Source organism: Parasteatoda tepidariorum, chromosome 1 (assembly GCF_043381705.1).
Source record: "Parasteatoda tepidariorum isolate YZ-2023 chromosome 1, CAS_Ptep_4.0, whole genome shotgun sequence".
Classification (NCBI taxonomy): Eukaryota; Metazoa; Arthropoda; class Arachnida; order Araneae; family Theridiidae; genus Parasteatoda; species Parasteatoda tepidariorum.
In genome coordinates this window covers 107,228,954-107,251,004 of record NC_092204.1, presented here as the reverse complement: position 1 = coordinate 107,251,004, position 22,051 = coordinate 107,228,954, and the positions used below count along the sequence as shown (strand labels likewise).

Below are 22,051 nucleotides of genomic sequence, written 5' to 3'. Positions count from 1 at the left end.
GACAGTATATATATTTTATTTTTTTTTTTTTAAACAGAATATTTGCAGAAATATATGCTTCTGTAAATGAAAGTCAGTTTCCTTACAACACTAGCAAATTTTTCATGATATATCTGAGAAAAATTCAACGATTATAGCAGCTGAGATGGCAAAACTTTTAAAAGAAATTAAGGTTCGAAATCTTCCTTCCGCAAACTAAGTTTTTTCAAATTTTATTTTTTTCGGAGCAAAAATGAAATTTTTCTAGTAAGACCACTAGTAGGGTCAAAATGCCATATAATGCTTAAAATAATACAAGATAACAATTAAAATTATCTTAATGTCTTTAATGAATCTATTCCTCGACTCACGAGTCTCATATATTTCCTTAAATTGATTACTTTTAGCTGTAATCAAATTTTAGTGTAAATTAAATTAAAGCTATTAAATCGAAAGGTAAGTTGTAAATCACAAAATTTACTATCACTTTAAATATTAAAAAAAAATCTGCCGTTAAAATGAGACAAGTTCACGTGTATAATAATAGGACAGACTGCTAGTTTTACTAACAATTTTTAAATGAACTTTTCTCATTTGTTCATTTAATTTGTCGGAGAAAATGAAACAAAATATTTTTGAATAAAATAAGTGTTATTTTACTAATTAAATATTAATTTAGCCTCAGAAGTGTCGCCCTCAAACAAAAGAACAAAAAGAAGATCAGCAATTGAGACAGATTCTTGGAGAATCTGATGCAGAGGAAGCCAAAATGACTCAATGGGGATCAATGATAAACCTCAGAGGTCGAAAACCAAGCACACCAGGTATTAAATTCTGTTTTCAAACAATGCAATTCTGCACTACCTTGGAAACAACTTCTCTGTCCGGGAGTTGACTTCTAAACAAGGTCAAACTACTAAATCACTTTTTTTTAAAATTAAGCTTCTTTTCTTTCAGTTCATCGGAAGCTTACAACGTGTGGAGTGTGTTAAATCTATTATTCCGAAATTTGAACTTTGGGGACATTTCTTACGATCAATATACAAAGTTCTGCCAATATTACAACGTAGGCGAATCTTCAAGCGTTTGTCAGATTACCACATTTTTCATCCTCGTCCCATCGAATTCTCAGATAGTAGTAATAGTAATCTGACGATCAGTTTTGGAGCTGTATGCTTCATTAATAAGCTTGAAGATCTCATAAATTAAGGGAGATGAAATTGGAGTTCCTTCGAAGCGATTGAATTCTCAGATACCATTCATCTGATTCCTATTTTATGTCTTGCTTCGATCTGCCGAAAGTAGTAGAAACGATGCTTGATCTTAACTAGGAGGTTACATGTGATGATTCCCGACCTTTTTCTATTGATCGCAGTAACTCGTCCCGCACTGATAGTAAAGATCCCAGTCGCATCACTGGTTGATTAACCACTTTGATCAGCCTGCGTTGGAACCGATGTTATTGGTCCTCTTTAAACTGTTCGCATGCAGTTCGTCGGCTTGCTAAAGTGGGAGAGTCATCCCCTCAGCAGAGGATCAAAATTGTGTCTTCGGATCATCCTCAGGGATCCATTAATTCAGCTCTTGTGCGACCTATCTGACGATCTATCAACATTGTATCGATAGTACGATCTATCAACTCCTTCAAAAATGCTAATTTCGGTTTTATATTGTTTTACACTCTTTGGACTTCAGTAAAAGCAACAACAAAAATTGGTGTATAGAAAAATTTATGATGGTAATATCCTTGCTTCATGCTATTATAACATCACAAAACAGTAAATAGTTTTTCAATACATTAGTGTTCCTTGCCAGACCAAGTGTTCTCTCTGTTCTGTAATGTAAAGACAGTGGATTCGAATCCTACCGAAACCGTGAATGTATCTTAGTGATGTCCTTCTCAAACCTGTATCATCTGTTTTTAAATATGACAAAGGCTTGCAAACCTGCATATGTATGTGTATCAAATAATAAACAAATATAAGCCAAATACATTAGGTGATTTCAAAAGTTCTCACTCAAACTGAATTGCGTAAAAAAAGGTTATGCGTGTTCGATGATATTACTCATAAATGCTACCAGCAAATAATTCTGAAGACAGAGATGGGAACAGTTTACTTAACTTAATTGAAATGCAAGCTAAAGTTCCCCGTTTGGTAGATAGAAAATCTTTCTTTTTTTTCGTGTGTCACTTAAAAAATAGTCATTAAAATCTTTCTAAAATTGAGATTTCGGCAAAAAACTTAAATAGCAAATATGTTCATTTCAAAATGATAACGGACATTTTTTATTACTTATTTATTTTTTAAAAAATACTCACAAAACTATTAATAAAAAATCATAATGCATGGCCTCAAGTTATTTTTATTTATAAGAGCAAGATTCTGATTAGGGCTGGATTTGAGCTTTAGCGTTTGGCGGTAATTATTCTTATGCGTTTCAAAACAGTTATAATAATGCCAACAATCACAATATCGTGAAATCGTATTATTTGCTTAAGTCTAAATCCGTTCCATAAATCTTTCTAGTGAAATTAAAGTTAGAACTTAGAATTAAAAAAAAAAGAACCAATTAAAATTATGATGCTTATTTTAGGTGGAACATTAAGCAGACCTAATTCCGTAATGATGTTAGACCGAGGATATTCGACACCTTACGAGAGTACGACCGACATTGATGACGAAATTCTAGAGAGCCTGGTAAAAACAGCAACTGCACAACCAAACAGAACAGAACCCAGAACACGGAAGAAAGCAAGATATGCCGATAGAAAATCATGTAAGTCCTATTTTAATATAACTTTTCGATGTAAATCGATGGAACACATCTCTTAAACTTCATCCAAGCATCTTACACACTAATCGTTATACAGTATGCATCTTTGAATATTCGAGCGAGCGAGCGATAAGTTATTGAAATATATCAAAGCTCTAGAAAAGAAGAATGTATAAAAACACCATAACCAATTTGATGGGTTGAGGAAATTTAAAGGTATTTCTAATAATTGCCTTTTTTTTCCCTGGCATTCAAACAGGTTTTGTTGTTTTCAGTCATAAGTTTCATTGCAGTGATTTGTTAGATTTCGATAGTGTTTTGTTTTCACGCTTAACCATCATCTTACAATCCTTAATGTGTGTACTTTTAACTCAATTTTAACACAAATTCTACAAATATATATTAAGTGTGCTCAATACAAAACACCCTGTATACTATCCACTGCTACTTATCTCTATGAAAACGGAATTTCCCAACCATACAACTTCTGAGGAAATATTTGTGTGCCGAAACTGCTAGTACACTTTGAAATTTCATCATAGATATATGTTGTTACGTAATTATATTTATAACAATATGTGATTTGTTTCAACTGTGGAAAGTAGAAAAACATTCAAGCTTGGACTCGCTAGCATTAACTTTGAGAAACGCTAGCTTATGTTACTTTAATTAAAGAGTAAAGCATCTCCGCAATAGCCCATTGTAGGCCACGGTCCTAGCAACACCTCCTAGAAGAAGGAAGGTCTAAGCGCGGATCAATTTAGTAGCCTAACTTAACGAACATAAACTGCGCAGTGGATGGTATATGAGAAAGATGTCACTACGTTCAGGCTACTAAGCTGCGCAGTGGTGAAAAATACGAAATATGTCATTACGTTTGAACTACTAAAGGATCATATTTCGTGTTTATGGTAACTCGTGCTGAGGCCTTCTCTTTTCTTGGAAGTGTTGGGTTAAGGCTTTACAATTTCACCACCAACAGCATGATGGTAGCAATGTGGTCAGCATTGCCCACCAACAACCTCCCAGAGACGCTCGGATGATGGAGTCTGTTAAGGCGCCCCTTGCACCGAAGGTTGGAGAGCTGGGGGTAGAGAGTTGAAAGCCGACAAAAAGACTGTCGTCGATGAAAGTACTCTCTATTGTTATGGTGTGGAAGTTTGGAGAGAGGGGTACGAGCTCTGGTGCTGTCCACGTCCAATGTCATAATTAAGTAGCATTTCTACCATGGCCGCTAAAAGATAGAGCCCTGAAAATGAGCTAGGTGCCTGACCCTTGTTGAGTGATGTTTACTTCCCGGTACTTATCAATATTCAACGGCTTCAAACCATGATAAAACTCTAGTTTTAGTATTATTACCTGTATAGCACTCCCGCAGCTGTCGGTTTCACAATTTCAAGAGCATTATGGTTCCAGCCGAGACTGGATATGAAGCTGCATGGGGGCTTCAAGCCGTTACCGGGAACAGAACCAAAATCCATCACGATGATAGCTTATTGTCTTAATTAATGTTCTATCTTATTACGTTCCAAATTTTATTGTCCTGGCCTATAGGGCATGTAACATCTGTAAATGTAATCAGTTGCAACTTGGAGCTCTGTAAACAGCACAGCTGTACTCTTACACCCATGCAACCCAGGGTCACTCTCTGGGTTGTTTCATTTGAAAGTCTCCTTTGTTCATCACAATCTATTCGTTTTCTTGCAATGATTAGACACAGACGTGCATTTTGGTACATCACTATTCCTCGGATGCCTCCTATAGGAGCCGGGTAAAATTAAATTGAATTAATGTTCTATCTATTGCAGATATTTTTTCAATATTATTGCCTATATATAAACTTACTGAATGGTTTCGAATTGTTATAGTTAAGTAATAAGATTCTATTTTTATACAATCCTACTTTTTTTCTTACAGTGAGAAGAACACTGAAAGGTGGTCTAGATATCGGTGATGCTTTGGTCACGTGAGAAGAGAGAAATATTTATTTATATTCAGAAATGATAAATCGAAACTGCTGTTATTCATCACTGAGAGTGATATTTTGTTAGATATTTGGAGATGTATATTGTAAAGCCACAAGTGTTTTGTTATATAATGTTACGAATATTTTTAATGAATAGTTTACGTGTCTATAACCAGGGCAATCGCATTTCTAATCAAGAGAATAAAACAAAAATATATTTACCCGTGAAAAATCGGGAAAATTCACTAGCAAACCTGAAATTAATGACGAAATGAAACAAACCTGAATGACGAAGCGTAAACTAGTTATAAAAATATTATTTTGATGTTTTTTTTTTTGTTAATAAGTATTCCTATTAGAAACATTTTTATGAAGATTCCTATTAAACAAACATTCATCGCTAAATAAATTGTTTATATGTTTAAAAAAAAAAGAATTAGCATGATTTAGGGTTATGAAGCCCTGTCTATGAACAAAATTCGAAAATCTACTGAAAATGGAAAAACAATAAACTGAAGATAACCTATGGGTGCAATTTTCTGCATTGAAAAGCAATTTGTCAGTGTATATTTACTGGAGGCGAATAAAACTTATACCGTCAAAAATATAATATCCAGGCAAAAAATTTCGCTTGGACACTACCGGGATGGGGATAAAATATCGCAGCGATTCAATTATTATTTATCGTTGTATTTTGTACTCGTGACATTTTATGAAAGCAATATATTTTGTTATGAAACTGTCGAAATAGATACTAAATGATGGTATTTGACAAAACAAACTTATAATAAAGCGGTCGTGACCGTTGGGAACTAACATTTCTCGATTTCATAAAAATGTCTTTCAGCTTGTTTTTTCACTAAAATCGGCACTTGATACTGAAATATAACATTTTTAACGAATTCAAGTTTTATCGCTTTTAGTTTATCAATTTATTCCATGACAAGTGATTACTTTTAAATTGAATTAAGAAGAAAAAAAAAGTTTACATTTACATCCACACAAATAAGACAATACTGAAATTAAAATACTTTTGCCATAAAGTTATCTTTTAGTCAAACATTTTAATGAAAAGTATGTTTTAGACATGAAAACATTAAAAATTCTTAACCAATATGAATGATGTACTGTAGTGAACATTCAACGGATTTTGTTTGTACTATCTCTATAATATTGTTAAGAAATATTTTGCTCAATAAACGGGATATTTGCAACTTTGTTTAGTTGCCTTATGCGATCTTTCTCATTTTTTTAATGCAAAAAACAAATATAGGTACTCCGTAAAAGCTGCTTATATTTTTGGAATCGTTGTCAGAAGTGATGACAAAAAAAATATATGGAAGGCTAATAATATTGTAAGCCAAGAAAGCAACAAAAATATTTCTATATTTGACAAATCACTATTGAGGAAGGAAGGTGAGCAGAGTATCAAAACTAGTTTGATTGCCAATTGAATCTTTAAAGTGTTCCGAACAGTCGTCTTTCAACCTCTCTCTTTTTTCGACAATCAAACATATTTTCACTCAGACGTTTCTTAGTAGCTATTTGTCTGATTTTGATATCATTGCTATTTTTTCCTCACTTCAAATACAGACACTAAGTGGTATTCTTTTTAGGCTGCACTTTTGAAATGAATTACGAAAAGATACATAAAGGGGCTGCCTTTATGGAAGACCTCGCGATTAACAAATTAACGGAAATATTTTCATAGTAAGATAAAAATCTCAAGAAATCAAAATTCTCGTTTAAAAAAAAACAAATTTTTATAAGGAAAAGCCAGCATTAAATATTCCGAAATTTTAAGACTTGATTTCTCAGGAAGTATTCCATAGATTTTGTATTTTGCAACATAAAATTACATTCTTCAAAATGGTGTAAAAAAATTGCATACTTTGCAATTCAAATCCTTTTTCGACCCTCCGACCTTCGAATCCTATTCAAATCCTTAATTAAAACACTGAAAAATAATAAATGTGTGCAAAAATTTATTTTTTGCATGGAATCATCTTTGGATAAACGAATTTTATAGTTGTGTGCAAAAGTTTTTCAATTCGCTTTAAGAGTTCTCGAGATATGGCGAAGGACGCAAAATTTAAATTAACATTAAGGGGTCTCAACTTTGGATCGCTCTTCTGACTGAACTATAGGGACCGTGTTTCCCACATTGCAAGTACCCCCCCCCCCCATTTGGGGATCATAAATCCGAATCTGTTGAAAAAAGGGTACATTTATTCATTGAAAGTACGTTTTTGTGTCTGATTTAGTAACTAGTAAAATATTGCCTGAAATTATATCAAATTATATATAATCAATTAGAATGTTTGAAGTTACCCCTTTAGAACCATTAAGATCGTGTGCTAGAACGTGAAGATCCGATCATTAGATCAAAAGTTAACTAGCGCAAAGTTAATTAGGGTAATATCTGTTTTTTCCCCGCTCTGTACTTAGGCTCCTCGACAGCGGACAGCGAAGATTGCAAGTCCGCACCCTTAAGACATTAAATGACGTTGTTAGCACTGATAAGAAAATACCACGAAAAGTGTTGGTTAGGATTAATTATTGCTTTTTTGAAATAACATACATTTGCCTGCCTGTGTGCTCAATTTAGGCTTATAAACCATTGTCAAATAGATGGACAGATAGAGCAATTCAGAGAAGGACATCACGAAGAATACATCCAGGACTACGACGGGATTCGAACTCGCCCCCTCTTATTTTAGCTCTGAGTTGTGAAGAAATAGGAAGTCGAAGGCCTTTCAAACTAATCGAATCAAACAACTTTTGTCAGTATATTTTGATATTACAAGACGTTTCGCCATATACTCTCTTACCAAGATATGTCGCTGGTTCAAAGTTAAAACGACACTTCTGCATTGACTTCTCATTCAAATGACATGAGAAGTGAGTGCAGAAGTGTCGTTTTAACTTTGAACCAGCGATGTGTTCTTGTTTTATTATATTATCGCAATGATAAATAAAGAGTAAGTGAAAGTATAAAATTTTACTTTTAAAAAAGTTGTATGGCCGTAAAAAGTGTGTTTATGTGGATGATTAGCAAAAAACAGAGGTGTATGCTATCCGTCTTGCAAGTTTTAACATCTTGTTTGGAATCCAAGGAAGAAGGGAAAAACCGAAGTTTAAGAAAACAACCTTATTTCAATTATGAAGTTTTGCCGAATATCCATTAGCTGTTTAATTATAAATCAAATCATATTTTAATCGCATTTTTAAATTATGTGAAGAAAAAAAATTTGAATCTTTTTTGATTGATATGTATTTAAAAAAGAGGCTCATACATTTTAAATAGTATAAAAAGTTTCATTTGATGAAATTTCTGGGATTATTATAGTCAATAAAATACAAAAACTGTATTTCATTAACCATCATTAATTTTAACTGATTGCGATATTTAACATTTATGATTGATAATGGACTCAGATATAAGAAGTTTTTATTATGTGTCTTAAATATTTGAGTTTATAATTTTGAGTAATGATGGATGTTAAATTCATTTTAGATATGAAATATTTTTTAGTAATTTATGAATAAATAGCTTTAAATAAAACAAAACTGAAATTATTTACATATTTTTAAAAGAATAGATTCAAAATGATTACTATGAACCCTTTCATATTACTTACATATCATAATTATTTAAGCTATAAAGCTGGTACAAAAAAAGTCTGTGATAGTGTTTTTTATGAGGAACTTTCCCAATTTAAGGGAATTTACTGAAATATACAAAAACTATAAGATAATTTTTTATCAATTAAAATCAGGAGGTTTTTGAAAAACCCAGTAGGATTGGCAGCTATGTATAAACAAATTTTATAAATGGACGAAAAAATATTTATTTGCGTCATAAATTCAAGAAATATGGCAAGAAAATGGAAAAAGAACGTTAAGAGGACCAAACTTTTGACCGTTCTCTTTTTTAAATTATAAGGGAATTATACATTCTAAATTGCAGATTGTATCTAATTAGGTACAATCGATACAATTTTTAAAGTGACAAATCGAAAATTCTTCGAAAAAGAAAATTCGTTAAAAAGTCACTTAATTCATCAACAGCGCTCATTGATTTGCATATTTAAAAAGTGACTTTCTATTAATTATTCTTTTCTTTCTTCCCTCTTTTCTTTCTTCCCTCTTTTCTTTCTTCCCTCTTTTCTTTCCTCCCTCTTTTTGAAAACAAGGGACAAATATTTCAAAATTATAGAAGCTAAAAAATAAATAGATTTTTCTTGTAGCATATTTTGTTTAAAAAATGACCTCATTTCATTCGAGGATTTTATAAAATTTATCATTGAGTGATATTGAAGTTGAATTAACGTGTAAAGGTATGTAAGTAAAAATGTGTTGAAATCGTTTTTAAAGACATCTAAAGGTTTATAGATTTAATTATAGACAAGATATTTAAAGATATTTCTAAAAGTATGTACTCTCGTTAATATCCTGAATACCATTTCTTACAATAAATGTCGAATGAAAGATAATTAACGATTAATATCAAATTTACGCTTAGTATCAACGGTAATCATCAAATACGATAACTATCGTATAATCCTATGACCGGAACAGCCTGGGTGGAACGGCCAGATTAGAACGGTGGAATTAGGCCCATGTCCAAGGGCGTGAGTTCGATCCCAGCCGGCCGAAGATTCCCCGTGTAGTAAATGGTGACTGGTGCACGTTTAAATTTGTCGGCTCACAAAGTCTTCCAAGTTCCCATAACAAATCAATACCTCTTTGGGCACTGAATTGGAGATTGATCAATCTGTGGATGAAGGAATGGAACGATCTGTGGATAATTACGATCTCTGAATGAATGAATGGATGTATGAATGAGTCCACCCTTTAAATGGGCGTGACGAATGGTGTGGCAGAAGTCGAATTCTTGGCCATAGATGGCTCCATTGGAAAACAAGAACCATCACACCACCTCTGCCTTAATGGCAGACGACGACGACAACAACAACATCGTATAACCCAGGAAACATAAGGATTCCATCTTAGAATGTAATATTCTTTCCTTGAGGTCAAAAGTTATTAAACTGTTATATCGCGTTATTCTGTTCTAGGCACATTATTCCGTTCTGATCAAAGCTTAAATTTACATGCAATTCAAATGCCATGATGTGAACTTTTTACTCAGTTATACGCAGTTCACGGTGCTCTCTCTCTCTCTCTCTCTCAACTTCCTTTTACTGATATCATTTACTGTGTATCTGACGCTTACATTCATGTCTATTTTTAATTTGGACAACCTTTATATGAAAATAATCAAAATAAGAGGATTGAATTTTAAGTGCCAGCGTTATAATTCAGAAATGACTTAGGTTTTCTATTTTTGTGTATGCTTTAAATTGAAATAAATACTTTTTCTCTATTTAGTGGGCTGGCAAAAGTGAATATTATTGAGAGCAAAATATCAACACTTATTTTTCTTGTATACATTTCATTTCAAAACAAAAACTAAGCAAAGTTGTTCTTTTGCTTACACTTAAGCGATTGATATTAAACTCGTTATTTAAATGGGAAATTCAGAAAGTGGTTTTCGTGAGCCTCCGAAAGAATACCTTCGTGAGATAAGAAGAGAAACGAACATACGCCTCAGGGAATTCGTCACCTCTAAAAGAAGACACAGTTCAATAAGAATCCTGAAAAGAGATGAACCGTCAACAGAGGTAAGAGGATTGACTAAAGAGACAGTTAAAAAATTTATCATCAGCCACCCCGATTTTCTTGATGATTTCGTAAATTCTCATGTATCACAAAACAGAATTAGAGCTTGGCTCAAATTATCTGTAAGCACCATAACAAAACCAGGTGATGAGCCAGTTGATTCTAACAGTAACGAAGAATTTGCAACTGAAATCGTGGAGCGAAACTTTAGGCAAAGGAAAGTCTTGATCTTGACACGAAACCACCTCTCATACCCCTTCCGATTTCGCTTGGAAGAATTAAGAAGCTTGATTGACCGTCCTATCACCCAGGAAATAAACAGCTACCCCGAAATAAATAGCTACCTCTTCCCCTATACAGAAATCAGCACCGATGACATAAATCGTGTGTTTATTAACATGGCTATCCAGCTATTCGGACCGCATGGCTTTCCATTGACGGAATTGTGCTATTTCCTATCAACCCTGAAAGTCAATTACTTCGATGTGGAGTACCACAATTATAGTCATGCCTTGAGTCATGCTCAATCTATGTTCTGGATGCTGAAGAGGAACCCGGGTGTGTTCACCGAGGTTGAAATGAAGGGACTCATGATCGCAAGTATTGCTCACGATGTGGGACATTTTGGTGTAAACGAAAGGTATATAAAAGAAGTGGGGAATGGTTTAGAAAGAATGTACCACAGTCCGATTCTGGAACATCACCACACACAAGTATGCTTTTTAATTCTTGCAGATATCAACTGCAATGTGTTCTCTGATTTAAATGCTCAAGATTACAAATTGGTCCTCCGATGTATCCGGCATGCCATCAGATCAACTGAAGTGAGTAGGTATAAGATGCAAATGCACACGTTGCACCAACTTCTTAATCCGAATTTCGATTTTGAGAATCAGGAAGTGAAGAGTGCAGTGATATCCCTCATGATGATGGCTTGTGATTTATGTGCATCGTGGAAGCGTTGGCCAGAACACAAAAATATAGTTTGGAGTCTTTACAGAGAGTTTTTCAGACAGGGGGATAAAGAGATGCTTCTAGATGTAGACTCGCCACCAGAGATCGTGCGAATGAATGCTGAAAGCATTCCGCAATTCCAGCTTGCTTTCATGAAAAATATAGTTCTACCCGTCTTTAAACTAGTTGAAGAAGTATTTCCGAATTGTAGATCAATACTTAAAGAAACTATCAAAAACTATAATCTTTGGAAAACATATCATACCAGTCGATCTATTATGTAACAATGGCGTTCTAACGAAATCCAAACTATATAAGGGTTAACCAAATGCAGTGAACACCCAAATGAAAGGTGAACACTCTTGATTCCATCAGAAACACAACGGCAAGCCCAACACAACCTCCATTATTATAAATTAAGGATAAAGAAATGCCCCCGGCATTTCCAAATAACTGATTAAACGATTCGCGGGTGAGCATTTAAAGAGAATGCAAAATTGTGCATAAATAGATGCCCCCACAACTGAAAAGCGCGATTTTTGAAGGTGATCATAATGTAGACATTTGTCGTCAAATGTTTGCTGTTTATGGCAAAAGCATTGTCTAGAATAAATGGTTCTGAACAAATTTTGTAAAAAAGTTTTCATAAAGTAGTTAATCAATGTCGGATCTGACAAGATTCAAGGACAGCAAACATCGTGATCTCCAATGAATCAATTGTTGCTCTTGTTGATAAATGATATGGGGTAATAGAAAGGAAATAAAACTATTTTATCTGTTGTGCTTACTACTTCTCGTTGTATTGTTTTTTTGGACGCATTCTCTTTAGCACGATTTTATGTTCACTTCAAATGCTCTCATGGGAACTGGTTAATCAGTTACACGCTGTCTGTGGTATAATTCTTTGACTTTCTTAACGATGTTCTGTAAAGACCACTATTAATATGCATTTTTAAATTCATTATCAAAAATGAAAACAAAAATGCATTCGCATTGAGTGTCGCAAATTAATATTTAAGTGAGAGGGGAAAAAAGGCTATAAAAACCTGACAAATTGCAGTTCGGGATGTGGATGTAATAAACAACAAAACAGATTTGATTGTGAAAGGAAGCTGATAAGAATTGGAACAAGATTACTACAAACACTTTCAAAATTTAATTTCCAATCGAGTCTCTTTTAATGTTTAATTTCTCTCGCTTTCCTGAACCTTGATTTGTCAGATTTTGGAAATGGTTTTGTTTTTTCCTCGCTTAAATAATAATTTGCGACCCCCAATGTATATTCTTTTTTACTCACTTTTTGATAAGGAATATAAAAATATAGATTAAGGACGGTTTATACGGAACAATCTGTATTATGATCGGGAATGACTTCGCTGCTACGATTACTGTATTTCTTCGAATACACTTTCCTTTTAGCAACCCTTACATATGCTGTCACCAGAGTGTAAAATAAATATCCTCATCTAATGCAGAATTAATTTAATAAATAAAAGTAGTTTTATATATATATTTTTTAGTATCAGTAGATGTAAGTGAAGACATTCTATCTCAAAAATTTTTAGTCATTTTTCTTTCCTTATTTTTGTATTTTTGGAATTTTTATACTTTTGAGCTTGCTTTATAAAAATAGTTATGAAATACTGAAACTTATACGAAAAGTAATTTCATTTTTTTTTCCAACAGAGGACTTAATTGTATTTTTTTGCAGCCAACTTCACACTTAAGTCGTATATTCATTATATGTTTTGACGGCTGATATGTGACAAGACTTGCTCGCGAAAACGTTCGATGAATTCTACGAAGTAGTTTTTGATTGATGCCCTTTCGAATATGAAAAAGCTGTATTTTTGCAATATTTTACTTTTTCACTACCGAAAAGGTAAAAATGCTGCTCAAGCCAGAAAAAAGAATTATCCTACGTTTATAGAAAAGATGAAGTAACAGAAAGGCAGTGCCAAAACAGGTTTTCCAAATTTCGATTCCACAATTTTGAAGTTGAGAATGTACTATGACATTAATTGATGCAAATTGGAGAATAACAACTCGTGAGGCCCCTGAGACATTAAATTTATTGAATGATCATTTAAAAAGCCTAATATTTGTATTTTTTTTTTTTAAAATGGCGGACATTTGGGCCTTTTTTCCATCTTCCTCAGAATTGCTCTTCACCCAGTGGGCATCTGAGGCTAAACAACGGCGGTGGAATAGTATCTGGCGTACCAAAGGTCGGGTTTACGTTTAATAGCATCGGGTTCATCAAACCCGTTTATAGGGCGGGTTTATAAGGAATCATGTTACTATACTGCCAGATAGATAGCAAAAAGGATTGGACAATGTATGATTCAATAAAATATTTTATTAACTATAATGAAATCTCCATTCATTTCACACAGAAGAAAGGACATAGAACACAGAGAGAGAGAAAGTTACATCCATGCCTACGGATGGATTCGAACACACTACCATTGACCCCGTAGTCCAGTACAGTAACCACTAGAAGACTAGTGTTCGGCATATTTGATTTCAAAACTCAACATTAGGATTTCCCGCTGTTCTTACGGGGGGGGGAATGTGTGCCGTCGCATTGATGGCCGTCTCTGATTTGTTTCTCAAATGTCAAGAAAATTACCCATTTTCTGAAGCGCGTCATCACTAGATATGGGTTGTCTACAACAATTTTTAGACAGTTGAACTTTTACTTTAAATAAGGAGTTCAAAAATCACCTAGATCAGTTTTTTGCCAGCCAAGAAAAAAATTTTTATGTACGTGGAATCATGATACCAGACAAGATGGATAATATATGATTCAATAAAATGTTTATTAACTATAATTAAATCGCCTTTCATTTTCTTAATGAAAAAAAAACGAAATTACATTCCGAATCCAATAAAAACATTTTTAAGAAAATTTAGTGTTTTTTCATAGGCTTTTTAATTCAATCACATTTTTCGTGAACTGACATGTTTTAAGCTGACAGAATAGTTTGTCATCAGATATTAATACCACTTTTTAATATTAATCGTCTCTTATTAGGCTTACCCTTCTCCAATCAATAATTTTTCAGCCATAATTTGAAGGGCTTGATAAAGTTATTCAGTAAGTATTATTTACGAATCTTTTGTTCAGAATAAAAACAAAACCTAATCGTATGATTAAAGAGTTCACTAAGTACACAATTTGAAAAGACGGATGGCACAATATTAAAAAAGTCTCTAATACTCACTACAAATGTTCAAAGTGTTTAACCGTGGGTCACCCGATTTACATTCCAACAGTCATCGAGTTATATATTTGTTCCAGTAAAATGCTTGTGTTAGTTCTGTTTCAGATGCCAATATTACTGAAACTAGCATGAATCCGGTTTGTAAAGCACCGTTTCATACCAGTTTCACTGATACTGGCTAGTACCGGTTGTCCCGGTATAGCGATAGATCCGATATGATTCCAGCTTATGTAAAAGTAGTTCTAGTATCATACTGAAGCTAGTATTATACCAGCTTATAAAACACTGGTTTTGATTTATCATATCCAGTTTCGTACTGGAACCTGAATGACACCGGCTTATTAAACACCGGTTCCGGTATGACAATCAGATCCGATATCAAACCAGAGCCTGTATAAAACACTGGTTCTGATATGATAATTAGATCCAGTATCATACCAGAACTGGTATGATACCGGCTTATAAAACACCGCTTTAAGATACTGGTGATTTATATTCAAGAGAGAAAGAAAAAAAAACTCAGTCAAAACCGAACAAAACACAACTGAGGCAGACGGGATTGAAAACATAAAAACTTGTTTAATATCTGGAAAAAAACAGTGAGGCGACATTTATAAATACCTTCAAATTTCATCAGATAGTTTGGTTTCAATCATTTTCACCCCACTTTCCTCGCTAGAGATTCAACATACTTCGATAGCACTTCCTTCACATCTTACTCGCTTGAATATGATCTCGTAATGCATAAACTTTCTTAATTTCATATTTGACAAAGGTTCTAAAAATAAATATTAAGGGCGGTGATTACGTTACATCCTGTACACTGAAAAACCAATTCTCCAATTTACTCACTCACTTCATTCATTAACCCTTTGTTGTCGTACTAAGTGCATATATAGTTGTTATACTGGTCGAACATAATATACAGGATAATGATAAATTCTTTTTACTAGGAAAAATCGCCAATACTCTAAAACACAACTTAAATTATTTTGAGTTTTATATATTCTGAAAGCCTATTGATTTATGTGAACAATATTGTTCAATACAATGGGATTAGTATAATTTTTTTCTGTGAGCAGACATAGAACTAAAGCAGTAAAAATTATTGATGGCTGATAGCAGACAGAAGAGAAACGATTTTAATTTTAAAAAAATGGCGGAAAGCGGATTATACAGTACAGAACAAAATAAAAATAGTGACTTTTGAAGTTTCTCATTTTCAATGTCACCATTTTATTTTGTATGTAAAAGATGTTATTAGGGAACTCTAAACTACTGAACTCAATACAAATCAACATTTTTTTTAAAAAAATATATTTAATTTTAAAAAATTTGACTCGAGTGAAAAATTACGTCCACATAAGAAATAGATAGAAAAGGAAATTACTGGAAAGAACAGCGATACAATTTTTCGTATAAAATAACGAATGGGGATAAAGAAGATCAAAATCTATAGGACCTTTTTTTTTCTCAGAAAATGCTAACCATAGAATATCATGCTTAGCACACAAAAAGTGGCCTGTTTCATCCCCTGATCTTAGTCTCACAGAGAGTTTGTGGAAAATGGTAAAATAAATTTGAAAAAGCAGGAAAGAAGGCAGTTAAGGAATAAATGGAAGATTTGGTAAAAATATGGGAGGAAAGAACTTTTGTCATTCTAAAGTCTCTCGTTGAATCTGTGCCAAGACTGCTTCAATTCGTTATTAATGCTAAAGGAGAACTTATTTACAACTGATTTCTATGTATTATACTACATAAAAATAGCACATATTGAAATGCATTTCAATGCATTTTGTACACTGGTGTACAAAAATTAAGGACGAAGTGGTTTTTCTTCGAACAACAATGTTAAAAATCATGCCATAGGATCCACAAAATGTAAGAATATGGGAGATTAAACAACTTAATCCACAGGAACTTTAATGAAATAGTAGAGGCTTAAAACACACAAATATCCAAAACGTCATTGTTTAACGGGATTAGCAAGGAAATTCCAGCCGTTTGTATGGGATATGATCACCTCTGAATGCTATGCAGGATCGACATCGTCTGCCCATGCCAGGTTGTTTAGAAACTCTTGAGGAAATGCTGCCCATTCCTGCTGCAGTGGTAATCGCAGCTGCGGAATTGTTGCTGGAGACGTGCTGCCAAGCGATAGTGCCCCACACATATTCAATCGAATCAAAATAAGGGGACCTCACTAGTCACTTCATGTGTGCAATATCTTCACTCTCCAACAGTTCTGTGACAGCCACTGCACGATGAGGTGTAACATGATCGTCCATGAAGAGATGAACTCAGAACCCGCAGCACCTCTAAAAAGACGCACACGAGGCAGAAGAACCTCTGTACAATAGCAGGAACCAGTGACTGAACCACCTTGAAAGATGCGTTGATCAGTACGGGTACCAAGCATGATGCCGCCTCATACAGGAACTCTACCTCCTTCAAATCGGTCTCTTTCGATGATGTTACAGAAGTTATTGCGTGTTTCTTGCTCTCTCCAAAAATGTATGGCCAGACTAAATCTGCTCTCATTCGAAAAGAGTACTCGACCTCATTGCGCATGTGTCCAGCTGTTGTGTTTCCAGCTATCCCGGCACCACAAATAGACCACCCTTGTTCAGTCTGCTGGCCACGGTAAAACGCGCGATATCGACTGTGTACTTCTATGCTATAGAACTATATACCCGTCGTCCGCTGTCGTGGTTGTGCGAGAACGATCTCCACTAAACCTCTGGACAGTTGTTCCTGTCCTTAGAAATGCGTTCCATGCTACTGAAACGACTCTGAGTGATCCAGAACTGGTCACACTTCGACCTTCCTAATGATTCGCCCAAGCGTATACTCGTCCAGATGTCGTCTGCAGACCATATCACACCGGGACAACAAATTCATTTCGTTTAAACTGGTGTATACCGTGCAATTCCATTCACATAAATACTGAGTTTCCACCGCCAGGTCGTTTTATTTCCTTACGATATGCCTTCCGGTATGTCGTAATGCAATCTTTTTCTTTAACTTTACCTTACCGTTATTGATCTTCTCAATGACCTTTCCTACCATTGTAACTACCTGTTTTGTTGTTATGCTAGGTTTTCCATTTCGTCATTAATTTTTACTCACCAGTGTAAAAGAAGAGTGAGAGCCAAACATCCGGCAGTATTTAACCTACTACCTATTTTGTGCAACACAGACGCAAATAACCAACGCATTGAACGGCAAAAAAAGACGTAGCTAACAGAGGATACACAACCGGAACAATTAAAAAACTTGGGTAGCTGAGAGCAAACTGGAATGATGAAAATGGTTTGATGACTGAAAACAGACATACGACCGAAACGTTAAGAAAGCTTTGGTGGTAGAGAGTGGATGAGTGACTGGAAATGCAAAAGAGCGCCTTGGTGAGTGAGAGTAAACAGGCGACAAAAAAAGGTCGATTGATTCATTATTACACGTATTCCACTTATATGCTGATTCATAATTTCGTTCTTATCCAACAATCGTTTTTAGATTTTTATTCACTCGCTTAGTATAAAGTAGTAAATGTCATTAAATAGTAGTGTTAACCCCTACTGTGTCAATTTTTTATTCTTTCGAATATCCTACCCAAAAAAAAGCTTTTTTTTATTGCTGAAATTTAATATATGTTCGATCCTACATTCGAAAATGCAAAATATTTTTGTCAGCAAGCAGTTTTTTGCTCGACCTATTGGTGGTGAAATATGTGATGTCCCGTTCACTGATCTCCAGTTTTCGCTGCAATGCACCCAAGTTTTATCTTTAAAGATATACATCGTGATAACATATTAACTTTATTGCTTTAAGATGTTAGGTAAAAGTCTACATAAAATAACTATCAAAATTGGGTAAAAAATATTTTGCAAAATAATTTTCACTAAATAAATCAGAACTATTATCTTCCGACTGAGAGATCATTAATCCACTGCCCTCGGATTCACTTTCTGAATACATCATAACTATTTTGACAGGCAACGGTAACACTAATGAAAGCGAAATTACAAAATGGTTTTGATTTCAAGGAAGGAAATCTCACAGCAAAAATTGAGAAGAAAGTGGGACTGGTTGCGTCATCTCTTAGTAATATTCAGAAATACAAAAATAATCGTGGGATTTAAAGAGACGTCTAAGTAGCGACGAACTCAATTTCAATTTTTCTTCGTCGCATCTCCGCCAGATCTTCCAAAAATTTTCATGACTTGAGAAAATAAATAAAAGAAAAACGAAAGAAGATAGAAATGCACTTTTGCTGTGCTTTGCTTATGAATTTATTCTTACTTAAAATCAAAATGAGCAACTAACGTCGACAGTAGATGGCACTATTGACTGCAAAATGTTTTATGCTGCATATCAAAATATTCTGCATAGCCGCCAGTTAAATTTTGCCAACAGACTGTGCTGCGTTGTTTTCATGAGTAGTAATTTGCAAACATAGCCGGCGACATATATTTCGCGGAAAATTTTAGTTCCCTATGCAAGAATCCGTACATTTCAACCCCTTTAATTAGCAATACAGAACTGAGACAGAGCCACTAGTTTTAGATATAAAAAAATATAAATTTTTAAATTTTTTTTTGCAATCTACAAATGACAGAAATCAAACCAATAAAAAATTTTAAACATGTTTTTGTTAAATTGAAAGAAAAAAAACAAAAACACAGTGAAAAGTTGAAAAAAATTTTTTTTTTATATTTCATACAATTAATAATAAAAAATAAGTATACACAGCTCATAAACTGCAAAGTAATCACATACAATAAACTTACTTATAAGTATGTATAAAACAATAGAATTGTAAATTTCATAAATAATGATTTATTTTGTAAGTAGGAAACAATAATTAAAAGCTACAATTAAAATATCATCACTAAGTCAAACAAAATAAGAGGCCTCAAATGATAAACTAATAAATATACATAATAAAACAAATTAAACAATTTTAGGTAGTTTTCAATGCTAGGAAACAAAAGTAAATTAGATTAAAAACCAGTATTCTGGTTCTTAAACTTATTAATTTACGTGATGAACAAACTTGCCACTCAGAAATAGGTAAAAAGTGCACAGCAGTCAAATTTTTTATTTAAGCCAGAGGATTTTTTCTAGTATTAACAAAATGATAATTTTAATATTTATTTAATTTATTTAATAAATGTAATTTAAAAAGAATGCCACAATATGTATAAGTAATTCTGAGAAAAACACTGTGATCAAAAATTTAAAAAAAGTATGTAGTAAAATACGCACCGAATCAAAAATCTGAAAACAGTTTAAAATATTTTTGAAACATAAAGTCAGGATTCGAAATAAAACGCTGCCCGAACCTATTAAAATTTAACTCGAACCACAATAAATAATTATCAGTGATTCCTTAGACAAGCAATCAAAGGCTATTTTGGTTCGCGCTTTTGTCACAAAACAGCATAGTATTTCATCCTAATTCGCGCTAGCAACACTCCAATAAGCCACCTGCGGAGAAGCCCTTTCTGCTCAGTTCTATGGAAATGTATTATAAATTTTTCCCTTCCATAACAATTTTCGCATGCAACTGTCAAAAACACTTTCTAAACTTTCTTCTTCGTCAAGAACTACGTTTAATGCAGTTTTGAGTTGCATATAGTATGATAACTCAAACATTTTAATCTGTTTGAAGATCAAGACAGAAACTAACGTACTTCCTTCTCCTAAGACTATCCACACGCTAATGGTTAAATCATGAGAAGTGTTGCCATAGGTAGAGAGTTCTGCTCTGGATCCTCAGCAGCCTCAGGACAATTGTCTCTCTTTCCCCTCCTTGGCCCTAACTGCATCAACTTTACATGTAAATTACATGAATAATTATCTTAAATTGTCATGTAAAACAGAAATGTCAGCAACTTTTTCGTTGAAATTCTAAAACTTCTAAATTTCCCATAAATTTAACATCTGAACCCAGTTTTACCTCATTAGTAGGACTTGACTTTTTCTAGAAAAAAAATCACACATAAATGACTTTTCAGAAATAATATATTATATACAACAAAACAATGAATCTTGATTAAGTCGGATAGTTTCTTGGTCGAACAGTTCAGCTTCAACAGGTTTTTGAACTAATACCCCATGGTATTACCCAACTTTCCCTTATGTATCCCATTTTCATGAACCAAAAACCCATAATTCAAACTGGAATACTTTTTTATGAGAATCAATATCTGCAATAAAACGGGGGTTAATATTGAGATTTTTAAGTTAATGTCTGCCCCACCCCAAGGGTTAGTGTTGGGAGTTATGTTGGATATCACTGACCACATCTTCCATAACATATTAAGTGCGTTTTTACTTTTTTTATTGATCAATAGTGCTTTTGACAGCTTCCATATTTTTTGGACATACATAGCATACATAGACATTTGAAGGTTTTAAATTAATGTCTTATGAGCAAGCTATATTTAAAAAAAATCAACTTATATTGCTTTTTTAACACCACCTTAAGTACTAAAGAAAAATTTTCGAATAAAATCAAAAAACTTGGCAGCTATGAAAGCATTATCATCGAAACATCTGTGAATTTCTAAGTTAGTTTTGTAATAAAAATTATACTGATTACATAAGCTGTAAATAAATACTTTAAATTAGTTTTAGAATATAAAAAAAAACTTCCTTAAATTTGGAAAAAATTATGGTTTTTTCTTAATTTCAAATAGATGATAATTAAATGATACTTCATAGTCTAGAAAAACAGTGTAAATAAAATAAATTAATAATTTTTTTTTAAAAAAAAGAAGGAAATTAAGTAATTGTGACTTTAATATTTAAAACTTAAAACTAAGTTTATGATTAACATGATCACAGTGTTTACTTGCCTAACAAAATAACATTTTTAAACATGATCCATTAGAAAATATAAGTCATTAAAGATTAAAATGTGATTAAGTTTCAAGCAATTCATTCCATTTTCAACTCAAATTAGGAATCGAACAGTACAGCACATTCATTGTAATTAATATCTGTTTCGGTTTCATTAGACACAGTTATAAAAGGAAAAAACATATTCAACAAAATTATAATATTAATTAATAAATTACTAACAAAAAGGATAAGTATGAAATCACAAAATACATAAGTTATTCTTTCAAATTATACACTGAGAAATATCAAATGAACATAACAACTGGTAAAGAACAAAATTTATAATAAAAATATTTTAAACCTTAATCAGAAATTTAAAATTGACTTAACATAAATTTTTTAATGACCTTTTCTCACCAAACATTGCTTTTAAGCAATACAACTATGTTGGATTCTCTTAAATTCGCTTTTCTATTTTGAGAGAGGACCCTTTTAAGTGCTTTGCTATATAAGTACATTTGTACTGCACTGTAACCCAACAGAAAGTCTGATACAATGAAAACAAGATTAAAACAATTTCTTGACTCTACCCTACACCCTCACACCCCTATCCAAA

The 22,051-nt window shown here is 33.2% G+C and overlaps 2 protein-coding genes across 2 annotated transcripts in view; both read left to right on the top strand.

Annotated features, from left to right (window-relative positions):
• The window catches only part of LOC107455789 (FH1/FH2 domain-containing protein 3), a 137,893-nt gene extending 131,941 nt beyond the window's left edge, over positions 1-5,952 (top strand). Inside the window, exons 36-38 of the mRNA XM_043052061.2 lie at positions 659-803; positions 2,575-2,757; positions 4,672-5,952. Coding sequence (XP_042907995.1) covers positions 659-803; positions 2,575-2,757; positions 4,672-4,724 — 381 coding nt within the window. The 3' untranslated portion in view covers positions 4,725-5,952. The remainder of the gene's footprint in view (positions 1-658; positions 804-2,574; positions 2,758-4,671) is intronic.
• A 2,978-nt stretch (positions 5,953-8,930) lies between these two features.
• On the top strand, positions 8,931-12,146 carry LOC107449240 (cAMP and cAMP-inhibited cGMP 3',5'-cyclic phosphodiesterase 10A-like). The gene has a single exon (XM_043052063.2). It carries the CDS (start codon positions 10,255-10,257, stop codon positions 11,641-11,643), a length of 1,389 nt encoding a protein of 462 aa, XP_042907997.1. The 5' UTR covers positions 8,931-10,254; the 3' UTR covers positions 11,644-12,146.
• The last annotated feature ends 9,905 nt before the right edge of the window (positions 12,147-22,051 follow it).